Source organism: Myxine glutinosa, chromosome 3 (genome assembly GCF_964187855.1).
Source record: "Myxine glutinosa chromosome 3, kmMyxGlut1.1, whole genome shotgun sequence".
Lineage (NCBI taxonomy): Eukaryota > Metazoa > Chordata > Myxini > Myxiniformes > Myxinidae > Myxine > Myxine glutinosa.
Window position 1 is genome coordinate 176539388 of NC_136263.1, and position 14605 is coordinate 176553992.

Genomic DNA, 14605 nt, shown 5'->3' on the forward strand with positions numbered 1-14605 from the left:
TTACCCTAACCTATCTACCTGGGGAAGGCCCTCTGGCGCTCTCCCCACTCGGTTCCCTCTCTGGCACTGGGCTACCCGGGTCCGTCCTCTGGATCCTCGGTCCCCATCTACAACTCTACCGGCTCCCAGAGCCCACCTGCTGCCTCACCTGGCCGACATCCTCACAGTGGCGGAGTGCCCATTTAACTACACACACTAACAGGCCACACGCCCACTCATTTCCACGTCACTAAGGCACCCATCCAAACACCATTCTTCCACCACGCACCACAGATGCCAATATCCAACCACAATTTACCTACTCCCTCTACCTAACTCTTAAACTACCCTCCCCGGGTATTCGTGATGGGGTCCATCCTCGCCATACACACCTTCGCACCATCCACTCCACTCCACTCCACAGTTTCCACCAGACTCACTCCACACCATCCATTCCATACTCCATATATTCCAGACCATTAATTCCATACAACCATGCTCACCTGTATTTGCACACCTGTGCCATCACTTTTACACCTGGTGCTTCCTGCACCCTCCTTCCTCCAGGACCATTTGGTCAACACAACACACAATCACCATTACTCACTCATACACTCCTCCATACACTTCCACGCTCGATACAACTCACAATCACCTTACTCTTTTCACAATACACTTCCGATTCTCAAACACATGGCATCATCTGATCTACCTGGTGCCCTGCTAACTTGGTGCTCCCCGTCTTCCCTTTAAACTAAGCATATACCACGTCATTAACAACCATTACAAACCTCTCTATGTCCCCGACTACCTGTCCAATGTTGCTACTTAAATCTACAGTTACCTATGGTCATCTCTAGGTCCCTATACATTATCCTAACCCTCCCAGGCTAGTTTTCACTGCCAAACCCCATAAAACTATTGCTCATGTGCCCCGTATGCGAGGGATGGTGGATTTGCCATCCCACCACATCGGGCATCTCCTACTATAAATTTTGCTCATCAAATTCCAGCCAATCAAAAATTTTCCAATCACAAATTCCCTATCCTCAATTTCGGGTCCAAAACACTATCATCATCACAGTCCACTATATCTGAGCCTCGGTGCGTCGTTACCTCCATTAAAACTTGGCTTCGCAAAGCCGAGCAATGAATTTGGGTGGTTTGGTCGCCTGCAGGTTGAATCCGTCCGGCATTCGATTCAGGGGAGGCGGTTTGGTCGGGCCGAGATTCCACGCACCATCTCGGCGCGGATCCTTGCGGCCTCCGGCCCGATGGCTCAATCTCGCCCGGTCGGAACCCTGTCCCTGCCAGGGGGCACCGTGCCGCTTCCTCCTACCCGCTCCTGAACCGGACCGGTCGCCTTGCCCGACAAGGGCCGGACTCGACCGTGCGGGGCGGAGCAAGGCCCGAGTCGGCAACGACGCTTCGAAGAGAAGCGACGCAGCACCGACCCGCGCCGGGCCTCGCATCCAACAAAGCGCACCGTGCCCCAAGTGCTCGCCTCGGCTATTCGTTGCCCTAAACGCTGCCCCATTTAACGTCGATGCCTTACTCACATGCTCACACACATACGCGACCCTTTTCACAGTCACCAAACCCGGCGTTCCAACGCCGCCCATACATTCCACACACTCCGTCCATTCCACCACCGCACTCCCTGTTACACACCACACCTCTCGCGCACACTCGCCGTTCGCACACTCCCTTAACACACCTCGCGCACCGTCTTGCGTACTCTCCCCACTCGGTACGTACTCCGTACCACTCACCATGGGCGTGCACTCTCGCATCCACCCACTCACGCGCTTCAATGGGCTCTCCCACACCCACGCCACAACCAACTCAGGTGTGCTTCCTTGCACACTCATCCCAAGCGTGCATCCTCGCACCCGCTCCTCGGCCACATCCTCTGTGACAACCATGGGTGTGCACTCTTTGGCACACCTGATCACGCGCTTCCATGTGCCCTCTCGCACCTGCGCCACTACCAACTTCAGGTGTACACTCTCGCACACGTTCCACCACCACCTTACTCTCCGTGTCACACTCCGTACACTCTGTTTCACACAGACCCTCCGACGTGCATTCTCGCTCGCACTCAGTTTCACACTCGCGCTCCGATGTGCCCTCTCGCACTCGCGCTACCACCAACTCACTCTCTGTGTCACACTCCGTACACTATGCTTCACACAGACCCTCTGACGTGCATTCTCGCTCGCACTCGGTTTCACACTCGCGCTCCGATGTGCCCTCTCGCACTTGCGCCACCACCAACTCACTCTCCATGTCACACTCCGTACACCCCGACGTGCGTTCTCGCTCGCACTCGGTTTCACACTCGCGCTTTGTAACACGCTCATTCCCCGATGCTCACTTTTTTTCCACAAGCGCGCCATTTCCACTCACAGGGGACCCTTCACCAACGCCCGGATGCTTTCTCGATCCCAAGCGCGCGAAAATTCTTTCTGCGCCAAATATCCTCCTGCAAAATCTCCCCGCACAATATACAGCACGACTCACCTTCGGGGTTCTTCTTCCTCCCTGCACCAACACCTGCAAATCTTTATAAGGATTAAGCACGGCATCAAGGTGTGAGCTCGGACTTTGCACATAACCCATTTCTCCCTTCAATTCCCGGGCTACCTCCGTCGTCTTTTCAATTTCAACTATACCCACCACTACTTTTTCTTTATTCACCTCAACGACCCCTGGCTTTAATAAAATTTTCTCTCCTACCTCAGCGGTCACCGGCTTTTCCATACCCCGGGTCGCGATTTCTACCCCGGTCCAGTTACCTGTGCTTTCCTCCGCCTCCCTCAACCAGTGCTTCTCGACCTGCTTTACCTCGTCGTGCACCCATGTGCCCTGCTCGCCCAACCTGCGGTCAATGTCTTCCTGAATTCTTTTCGCCGTGGCGTTCATTTGCTCCTGAAATCCCTCCGGGTTGTACCTTGCTTCGTGCCTCACTTTTTCCATGTCTATCCCCTGGGTAGCCATCATTGCATCAAATCCCTTACTGTCACCCATCAGAGAGGCACCGAAATGCATCATCAAAAGGCCCCAGTCCATTGGCACTGCGGGTCCGGCTATCACCGTCACGTACGGGAGGCCGCCATTTCGTGTGCCTGTAACCCCCATGACCGCACCTTCTTTGCTCTCCTCTTCCACTATTCCCACTTCTTCCCTGGGGTCCTGGGTCGATTCTACCCCCTCTAACTCCCCAACCGGCATCCGATCACCTTGACCATCCATGGCACGACTTAAATTTAAATGTTATTACAATCTCAGCCGCTCCAAATTTTGAGTGCGCTAAGCGCCCTTCAGGTCCGAATCCCGCTCCTGACACCAATTGTTACGGATATCTCCGTCGGCCCTTTTTCCCCTTACCAAGGGGGGATTAATCCCCTTGTGTGCGACTGACCGACATGAGTCCTGAAGTTGCTCGGCTCCCTCCGGAGAGGCAGGTGAGCAACCCCGTTCGCGACCGCGGACAAGATGTTAATTGCCGAGCGGATTAGCAGCCGCGGCACGAACCATTAGCAAGTACTAGACCCGATTCTGAACGTTGGCCAAATCGTGCCACAGGTATTCAATTGGGAAATCACTAAAGCGAAACGGATGTAAAGGAAAGAAAGGCAAGGTAGGAAGAACAAATATAATTTATTACTAACTATTATGTACAAGACCAAAAGTAACCAAGGAGAAGGAAAGATACGAAAATAAAGACAGAAAGATGGAAGGACCAGAAGACACAGTGCAATACTAACTTACCTATTCAGTCTTACTTAACCCCCAGGACAACATAAAAGACGGACGACAATCAGACTTACACAGGGGGATGATGATAGGGATGAATGGCACGAATGGCTGGAAGGGGAGGAAGGTTCAGGAGGTCCACAGAGCTGGAAGGATGCGGGTCCGGTTTGTGTAAACGACAAGGCTCGAGGTGAGCGGCCGCCGACCCTTCTCAATCTCGTTCGCACGGCGGCGTTTCTTCGTAGCAGCGGGTCGAAGCTGCGTGTCACAAGGGGGGGGGGGGGGCGGACTACGGAGGTCTCGAAGCTGCGGTTTGTTCCTTAACTTTCGCAGTGCTCACTCTTCCACTGAGCTTGACTTTGTTGCTCCTTCTCCACTGAACTCTCAACAACAACCACTCAACTCTCTCCCGGTGGACTGCTGTGCTGAACTCAACAACAACTCTCGGTGGACTTCCAACTCTCTGACGCATCTCTGGTGGGGGCGTCGCATGACGGGTTATATAGGCCACACCCTCGAATCTTCGCGAACCTCCCCGATCGTTCTCTCTCTGCCCTCTCAAGCCAAACCCCTCATGCTTGGTTGGTTGATCGGGGCTGGCTCACTCCTCCTTCCGATGACGAGGGGCAGAGACACGCCTTTCTTCTCCGAGCTAGCCGCGTGTTCAATGGCGGCAATGCAGTTGGCAATGGAGGCTTTGCACTTGACAGGGGATTCTACCTTATTTCAATTTGATGCAATGCAGAGTCAACTAATGGGAAACACAGCCTTAAACTAATACACATAATAAGGAAATAACTATTTAGAAGGGTATATGGTGGCCTACGTGCATGCGATGGATTAACTAAGAGGATGACCTTTGACCTTTACACACAAAACGGAGATATTTACAAGGAATATCTTGTATCAAGTAGTATCAAGGAACACTACTCAGGGTGATATTTACAACAAGATTCTCAAATCCACAACAATATATATATATGCACTCTGATCACACGAGCAATTTCCCCACATAGACCGGCCCATCGGTCTTGCGAGTGGACCAACCCACCGGGCATTTGCCCGAGCTGCCCTATTGCTAGTCCGGGCCTGACGCTGATCCCGCAAAATGAAATGGAAATGGAGAATATATGGAAGGGTGGTATATTCACTTAGTGAACGTGTTCGCTTTGACAAACACATGGGCCATGGCTGCAAACCTGTAAAATGCACACACCCTGCTTCTATTCATTCTAGCTTCTATTGCCTGGGAGGGGCAAAGGAGGAGGAAAAGAAGGAGGGATGGAATGAGGGTGGAATGAGACATAGGAATTGTGGGGGACTTATCAGAGCTGTGAAATATCCATGGCATTAGCGAATATTTCATGTACAAATGCACATTTAAATTGGTCTTGAGCGAATTAGGTCGGTGTTCCAGAGGGATAACTGAATAACTAAAAAATAATCTAAATGGAGAAAAATGCATAACAGCACCCAATATGTGGGTTAAAATGTGACAAATTTTAGGTTGAAAAGGAAGAATTCATGTTCACGTTTTTAAAATTTAATTATTTTACTGTTTCGTCGCTAAGCTCTGCCTCGGATGGATTGAGGTGCCGTAGCGGCACTCCTGTCGTCCTGTGCACTCCAGCATCACTACATCCCAGGCAGTACTATATTAGATGGAAGCATTCTAAGTTGTTTTGTTTGTAAATTTGGGGCATAAATCTCAGAATCACAAATCTAGAAAATAGAGCATGTGAAAATATCCTAAACTTGCTGTATTTGTCACGTATCACCAGAATATCAAATATATACCAGTACCACCGGTTGGGAACCCAGGTGTAGATTGAAGAGCTTACACACCAAGGTTACTCTAGTCTACATCATAGTCTCACGTCAGTCTCCGGTAGCGCCCTCTGCTGGCAATGTTTGCTAATAGCAATTTATATTATAAGGTAATGTCTCTTGGTCGAGGATCGAAAATAGGACTAATTGCATCTTTGAGACGAGCTCGTGATTAATTAAAATATTAGAACGTTGGAAAATCAATTCGATCATATTTATATTACCTCAGGATCGACATAAAAATGTAGGCCTACAGGAAAGGAGCAGCGTTGGTGTCTTGAAAGCGAAAAAGGTATTTTTTTTTATCCGATAAATTAGAGAGCACAGGGTAAACAAAAACCTTTAGAAAGCAGCAAATTGATAAACACGCCAACAGGAATAAAGTAAAAATAATATCTTTGTACAATGTCTAGAAGTCATGACAGTATAATTAGTAGCAGCGTTGTCTGTGTTTGCTTCAAGATTGCTCAACTGTTTCACTCACACGATGTCGAAAGCGTATTCTGCCATTTATTTATGACAGTGCTTACTTTATATATCACTCCTCCGCGACTCCATCCTCTGAAGGATTTATTACATCTCAAGGCAGGAAGGAAGACAGCAGACGTGCATTGCGCCAAGATGGCGGAATTCGAAAGTTTGGAGACAGTCGCGGAGCATGAACGCATACTACGGGAAATCGAGAGCACCGATACGGCGTGCATCGGGCCCACGCTGCGGTAAGCACCGCGACCTGACTCGGTGACGTTGTGCGGCGTAGCTGGTGTTCGCGGGCTTTGCACTGGCGGTGCCCAATTGGACCGCTTCCGGACGCGAGTGGGGCTGCAGGCCCGGGTGTTTGCATGGTCTTCCTGTCCGTACCTGCAGCTTACCTAGTGCATGCCATTAATATGCAGCGACAGGCAAAAGGGTCCGGAAATGATGTCCCTGGAATGCATTGAGAAATCGGTTGGTGGAATGACGGTCTCTTACCATAGATATTTGTCGGCTAAGACGGCCACTCCTGTTTAAGAGGAGATACCAGGGTGGGATAAAGGAATGATTGCCAACATATGGTTGTCCATGCTCTATCCTTTTTAGATGCCGAGCATCAAACGAGGAAACGGCACGTACCATTAAAAAAATGGATTTGGTTCGACTCGACCGGGGTTCCATTGTTCGAACCAGTGACTTCTCAGACTCGGAGTGGGCGCTCTAACCACGACACCACCCAGTCAGGCTCAGACTCGGGGCGGTACGCTCTCACCACTACACCACCCAGTCAGGCTCAGACTCGGGGCGGTACGCTCTCACCACTACACCACCCAGTCAGGCTCCGACTCGGGGCGGACGCTCGAACCACGACACCACCCAGTCCGGCTCAGACTTGGAGGGGACGTTCTCACCACGACACCACCCAGTCAGGCTCAGACTCGGAGCGGACACTCTCACCACGACACCACCCAGTCAGGCTCAGACTCGGGGCGGACGCTCTTACCACGACACCACCCAGTTCGGCTCAGACTCTGGGCGGAAGGCCTAACCACTACACCACCCAGTCAGGCTCAGACTCAGGGTGGAAGGTCTAACCACTACACCACCCTGTCAGGCTCAGACTCGGGGCGGTACGCTCTCACCACGACACCACCCAGTCAGGCTCAGACTCGGGGCGGAAGGTCTAACCACTACACCACCCTGTCAGGCTCAGACTCGGGGCGGTACGCTCTCACCACGACACCACCCAGTCAGGCTCAGACTCGGGGCGGAAGGTCTAACCACGACACCACCCTGTCGGTTCAGACTCAGGGCGGAAGGTCTAACCACTACACCACCCAGTCAGGCTCAGACCCGAGGCGGACGCTCTAACCACTACACCACCCAGTCGGCTCTAACTCAGGGCAGAAGGACTAACCACTACACCACCCTGTCAGGCTCAGACTCGGGGCGGACGCTCTAACCACTACACCACCCAGTCGGGCTCAGACTCGGGGCGGACACTCTCACCATGACACCACCCAGTCGTCTCAGACTCGGGGCGGACGCTCTCACCACTACACCACTCATTCTGGCTTAGACTCGGAGCGGACGCACTAAACACTACACCATCCAGTCAGGCTCAGACTCGGAGCGGACGCTCTAAACACTACACCACCCAGTCGGCTCAGTCTCGGGCAGATGCTCTCACCACTACACCACTCATTCTGGCTTAGACTCGGAGCGGACGCTCTAAACATGACACAACGCAGTCAACTCGGACTCGGGGCAGACGCTCTCAACACTACACCACCCAGTCGGCTCAGTCTCGGGGCAGATGCTCTCACCACTACACCACCCTGTCAGGCTCGGACTCGTAGCGGACGCTCTAAACCCTACACCACCCAGTCAGGCTCAGACTCGGAGCGGATGCTCTAAACACTACACCACCCAGTCAGCTCAGAATCGGGGCGGATACTCTCACCACTACACCACCCAGTCCGCCCAGACTCAGAGCGGATGCTCGAACCATTACACCTCCCAGTTGGGTTTAAGCAGTTGTTTTATTGACTTGGATGCACATGAGGTCTGTTCTTTAATTTAAATACAGTACAAACAAGTCTATACAGTACAATGTGAGTCATAAGTCTCAGGAGACGGTTTTAGCTGCTGAAACAAGATTTGTTGCCACCAACTACCAGCGTGAGCCTTAAGCCCCAAGAGTAATAGAGAGCTTCGTAAGCGAACCTCTATGGCAATTGCATGTATATGTAAATCCATTCAAAATTTTATGTAAATCCAGTCAAAAGTTCACTTTCATTTCAAATTTCACAGAATTTTTTTTTTTTAAATTTTCCCCATTCCCTTTGGAACAAAATTTCATGTTGTCATTTGAAATGTCCCTTCCATGATCCGCCATCTTGTCCCTTCCATGATCCGCCATCTTGTCCCTTCAATGATCCGCCTTCCTGTTCACGTGATCTTGCTTTGGTCTGGCGCGACCGCTAAATTATTTTCACCTGTTGATTAAAATTATTTTCACCTGGTGATTAAAATCAATAAATTACAATACAGTACTGTACAGAACGGATTTTGAATTCGAAACCGATCATTTATGCCAGCTACACTGACTTCTTTTTTCCACCAGCTACACCGGCTTCAGTTTTCCGCCAGCTACACCAACTTCATTTAAGCCAGGTACACCGATTTCAGTACGTACCTGCCAGTCGGACCTACGTACCTGGTCCAGTCGACTAGAAGTCTAGACTATATAGCCTACAGTAGGTAAGTCCTGCATTCTATCCCAATCTATCCATTCAATAAAATTAATTTGAATTTTAATTCTAATTCCAAGATCAAACAACCTAGCCTAGCTAGGCCTAGGCCTACAGATGTTTGCGAGGGCTGCGTACTTGATCGACTGACTATTGTCGACGAAGCTCTCACTCCACACGATGCGTATTCATATTAACATATTACATTAATAACAGTGATACATAATAACAGGAGTAATAATAACTTATTCCAATACCTCCTTAGACATCAAGTGTATTTGTATGGCGTCCACCAATGTCATGGCACAATAAAAATGTTCTCCACGTGCGGTGTGAAAACTGATGCAAAATACCATGTTATGGTGCCAAACGCTTCCAGAATATGCTGTTTCTGTTCATCAAAAGATGCCATGTGATGTTCTGCAACCTTAGCTTTCATGTACCCAAACAGAGCATTGTCACAAGTATTCAGGTCAGGACTGTGCGGTGGTCACAGAAGAGTTGGTCAAGACCTGCCAATACAATGGTTGGGTAAAATTTGATTGAGGTAATTTCGTACCACACATGCATGATGTGCAGGTGCCCCATCCTGCTGGAAATACATCTCATGGGCTAGTCCACGGCGTTCAAGTTCAGGTGTGAGGTAATTCTTAAACATACAAGCATGACTCACCGCACATCGTTTCAGAGGGATGGGCATATTTGACCATTTTGGTGTCTTTTGGGTCTTCAAGGTCTTCAGGGTCTTTTGGATCTTCATGGTGTTTTTTGTTTTCAGGGCCATTTGGTTCTTCAGCATCTTTTGGATCCTCTGGGCCTTTAAGGGTATTCTGGGTCTTTGGTTTTTTTTGGTCTTCGGTGTCTTCAGGGGCTTTTGGGTCTTAAAGGTCTTTTGGTTCCTCTGGGTCTTTTGTATACTGAATCGAGGCTCGTGAAAGAGCTAACATTTATTTCACAAACAAATCAACCAGACAAACAAAATATACAAAAAGAGGGAGCGGAAGACAAGAAGGGGAGAGAAGGGGAAGCACACAACCACAACATTTGAGAGCAGGGAGAAGTGTGGGAGGGAGAGGGCTTGGGGGCAGGAGGCGTGGGAAGGGGAGGGGGAGAGGTATAAAACACAAGGGGACCGAAATTAGCGGGGGTAGAAAAGATCAAGGTTTTGGATGGGGGAGGATAAGAGATGGTGGTGAACAGCTGTTTTAAAGACCTGGAGGGTGGAGTGGGATTGAAGAGAGTGAGGGAGTTTGTTCCAGAGGCGGGAGAAAAGAGGAATGAAGGAGTGAAGGTGAGCAGAAAGTCTTGATTTTGGCAGTTTAACCATAAGAGGGTTGCAGGCAGATCTTGTGCGACCTGAAGGAATATTGGGGGGACAGAGCAGAGAGAGCTGGGGGGGCAAGGCCAGAGAGGAGTCGGTAGAAGACGGAAAGACCACCAACCTGCCTGCGGTGAGTGAGTGAAAGGCCCTTGGAGTTAGCTTCATCGCGGGAGATTCCAATGATTCTGAACGCTTTGGTTTCAACAGCAGGGGTCCCAGCCCTCCTATTTTTCCTATTTATTCCTACTTTTTAATAGGATCCTATAAATCTCCTATTTTTTGGTGGAAATTCCTATTTTTCCTATTTTTTTAACCCTCAATGTTCCAAAATTTAAATTGATATATTAATTAGTAGAATTTCTGTATCTAAGCGTCAGAACAGACATTCCTATACCAATCGTCAGCCATGGAATTGCTTTCTGGGTCCATAATCGCAAGACAAATTTCCAAAACGACTTTAAGCTCAAATCCCCGAAGAACATATGTCTCTTTGTCTTTTTCTCGAAAACCGTTTGTTCGATCGATTTCACAAGTGGTGAGTGCATTTTTGAGGACTCAACAAAGTGCAGTGTTGAGGAAAAATTGAGTATGCAGTCATGACGTCACAAATAAATACTGTACGAAGTGGAGGCATGTCGTTTACACCATGGTGTAAAGTACGTGTTGTTATTGATCTCGACTGAAAATGATATGTATATCTTATGTATATTATGTTATTGTTATTTTTGACTTTGTCCTAATATTAAGTATATCCTTCCAAACAATTGTTTTACCTTTATGATTCGTGCTTCATGCTATTCAGTAACAGAATTATAAAAGATAAAATGAGATGAAAATAATATAACTATGTTTATCACGCATTTCTCTTGGATTATCTCATATACTTTGTGAAGAATGACTGAATGATACCTTGACCATTATCATTGTCCTTTGTCTTATTTCAAAAGTTCAGCTGAGCTCAATTTTTAAGGTTTGTACTTTACTTAGAGTAACAAAACCAACTGTGAACTTTGCGGTTATTCAGTTATTACTAACAACCTTTCCCTAAAGATTCTACCTGAAATTGAACTTTTCTACTAATTTGCTAAACATTGACATTTGATACTACATGTATTTTGATACACTGTTGAACAGCGTGAAGACGAGCTAGGTGTGAGGCAGGAGCACCAGACTAGAGGGGAGAGCAGTATTCCATAGAGCTGCGGATGAAAGCCTTGTATGTGGTGAGGAGCTCAGGTGTGCCAAGGAAGGACTTCGCACGACGGAGGATGCCCAGTCGGCGACTGGCTTTGGAGGCCAGATTTGAAATGTGGTTTTCCCAGGAAAGATCATGGCAAATAGTGAGACCCAAAAGCTTGAGTGACAGAACTTCTTGGAGAGGATTATTCAGAAAGTGGATGGGAGGGTTTTCCAGTCGGTCTTTTCGGAGAGACATCGTAAGAGTGTGAGATTTATCAGGATTGAAAGACGTGTTCCATTTGTTTGCCCAGTCTGTGATTTTGTTCAGGTCTGCAGAGAGTGAGGAGGCTGCAGACTGCCGATCTGAGGGATGAGGAATGGAGCGACAGAGAGTAGAGTCGTCAGCAAAGAGATAGAGAGGATTTTCAAGAGAGTCAGAGAGATCATTGATGAAGACCAGAAAAAGCACAGGGCCCAGAACACTACCTTGGGGAACTCCAGCCTGAACAGGAAGAGGAGATGAGAGAAACCCATTCAGGGCCACACGTTGACTACGACCAGAGAGGAAGTCCGCCAGCCATGCGTGGAGATTTCCATGGATACCAAAGGAGGAGAGTTTGGTGAGCAGAGCAGGGTGCCAGACCGTATCGAAGGCATGTGAAATGTCAAGGGAGACAGCTCTAATTTCCTGAGGTCTTTGGGGTCTTCATGGGTCTTTGGGGTATTTTGGTTATTTGGGTTATTTAAGGGTCTTTTGGGTTATTTAAGGGTCTTTTGGGGTCTTCAGGGTGTTTGGGTCTTCAGGGTGTTTGGGTCTTCAGGGTGTTTGGGTCTTCAGGGTGTTTGGGTCTTCAGGGTGTTTGGGTCTTCAGGGTGTTTGGGTCTTCAGGGTGTTTGGGTCTTCAGGGTGTTTGGGTCTTCATGGTGTTTGGGTCTTCATGGTGATTGGGTCTTCATGGTGTTTGGGTCTTCATGGTGTTTGGGTCTTCATGGTGTTTGGGTCTTCATGGTGTTTGGGTCTTCATGGTGTTTGGGTCTTCATGGTGTTTGGGTCTTTATGGTGTTTGGGTCTTTATGGTGTTTGGGTCTTTATGGCGTTTGGGTCTTTATGGCGTTTGGGTCTTTATGGCGTTTGGGTCTTTATGGCGTTTGGGTCTTTATGGCGTTTGGGTCTTTATGGCGTTTGGGTCTTTATGGCGTTTGGGTCTTTATGGCGTTTGGGTCTTTATGGCGTTTGGGTCTTTATGGCGTTTGGGTCTTTATGGCGTTTGGGTCTTTATGGCGTTTGGGTCTTTATGGCGTTTGGGTCTTTATGGCGTTTGGGTCTTTATGGCGTTTGGGTCTTTATGGCGTTTGGGTCTTTATGGCGTTTGGGTCTTTATGGCGTTTGGGTCTTTATGGCGTTTGGGTCTTTATGGCGTTTGGGTCTTTATGGCGTTTGGGTCTTTATGGCGTTTGGGTCTTTATGGCGTTTGGGTCTTTATGGCGTTTGGGTCTTTATGGCGTTTGGGTCTTTATGGCGTTTGGGTCTTTATGGCGTTTGGGTCTTTATGGCGTTTGGGTCTTTATGGCGTTTGGGTCTTTATGGCGTTTGGGTCTTTATGGCGTTTGGGTCGTTATGGCGTTTGGGTCTTTATGGCGTTTGGGTCTTTATGGCGTTTGGGTCTTTATGGCGTTTGGGTCTTTATGGCGTTTGGGTCTTTATGGCGTTTGGGTCTTTATGGCGTTTGGGTCTTTATGGTGTTACGTGGTCCTCCCGGTAACTACCTGGTCTTGGTGACCCCCGGACCGTGGGAGGGACCCCGCCAGAAAGATATATGGTTTATACGCTTTCGTAACGCAATCAAGATGAATTCCGGTCAAGAAGAAACCCCACACCAAGGATCCGGAATAATCAATAATATTCTCTGAGCAACCACCAACCATCAACAATGCACAATCAATATTCCAAGGATGTAAACTCATCTACACAAACTCTAAGATGGCCATCTTATATATTCCTCACGTGAGCCCCACTCCTGACTCCCTCCGTGGTCAATGTCTCCCACAATGTCTCTCGTCTCCGCACACGGGCGGTTGAACGAACCCCGGGCGGACGTGCTCCAAACTTGCCGTCTCGTACTGGGGACAGCGGTTGCAGCGCACCTCCTTGCCAAGCAACGGGGCAACCCAGCGCGGCTTCCAACGCGCGCGAGGCTCCAAAGTGCGACCCGTACGCGTCCTTGTAGACGGGGCAAAAACCCAGCGCGGCTTCCGACGCGAGCGAGGCCCAACGTGCGGACCCGTACGCGTCTTTGTAGATGGGGCAAAAACCCAGCGCGGCTTCCGACGCGAGCGAGGCCCAACGTGCGGACCCGTACGCGTCTTTGTAGACGGGGCAAACTGTCCCGGACGCTTGGTTTCGTGCACGAACTCACGGTGACTGGACGTGTCAAAAGGTATTTACCGCCCAGGTAACTCCTCTCGCCAGACGGGTTTCGAAACGGCGCGTTTTCCACGCAGCGCAAGGTCGATTCCACCTTTTGTCGGAGCGGGGCGAGGAAGACGAAAAACCCTTCCTTTTCCTCGTGTCGTTTTCCTTCTCCCTCTCCGGTCACTTCCGTTTCCGGCCACTTCCGTTTCCTGCCACTCTTTCAGAAGGGCTCCTGACCCTCCAACCACAACAACTACACAACAACTTAATATACTACACACGGAAGCAAAGACCTGCATGGTAATTCACATACATTCACATAAATATGTAACACTCCCCCCCTTCAAGAAAGAAAGTTTGAACCCAGCGAAAACTTTCTTTGCCGGCCAATTTGGAGAAACAACCCAGATAACTCAACCCCCCCCCCCCCCCCCCAGATTAACTCAATCTGGACAAAGCGTCCGCCACGACATTGTCCCTGCCAAATCAAACTCCACCTCATGACCCTCTGACGTTGACCGTCAGTTTCTTGGGGATGAAGGTTAAGGGGTTGATCAAAGATCCAAAGTTAAACAACTCGATAGCACTTTTTCCGGGAGGCCAAGCCGAGTATTCACTACATGGATGCCTTTAGGAACGCGGAGTTCACGGTTAGTCCGTGCAGGAAACTTGAGGAACGTGGAGTTCACGGTTAGTCCGTGCAGGAAAGTTCTCTACATGGGCGCCTTGAGGAACGTGGAGTTCACGGTTAGTCCGTGCAGGAAAGTTCTCTACATGGGCGCCTTGAGGAACGTGGAGTTCACGGTTAGTCCGTGCATGAAAGTTCACTACATGGACGCCTTTAGGAACGGCGTTCACGGTTAATTCGTGTAGGAATCTTGGCTCGGCGGCTCCGCCGCC

At 49.3% G+C, this 14605-nt stretch overlaps 1 protein-coding gene across 2 annotated transcripts in view; it reads left to right on the top strand.

Moving 5' to 3' along the window:
- The first annotated feature begins 6153 nt into the window (after positions 1 to 6153).
- The window catches only part of LOC137423036 (exocyst complex component 6B), a 392907-nt gene continuing 384455 nt past the window's right edge, over positions 6154 to 14605 (top strand). The window contains exon 1 of one of the 2 annotated variants that reach the window (XM_068109815.2): positions 6154 to 6284. In XM_068109815.2, the coding sequence (XP_067965916.2) occupies positions 6187 to 6284 (98 nt within the window). In that variant the 5' untranslated portion in view covers positions 6154 to 6186. Of the gene's footprint in view, positions 6285 to 6314; positions 6514 to 14605 lie in introns of those variants that run through there. The other variant, XM_068109816.2, reaches the window with a different exon arrangement.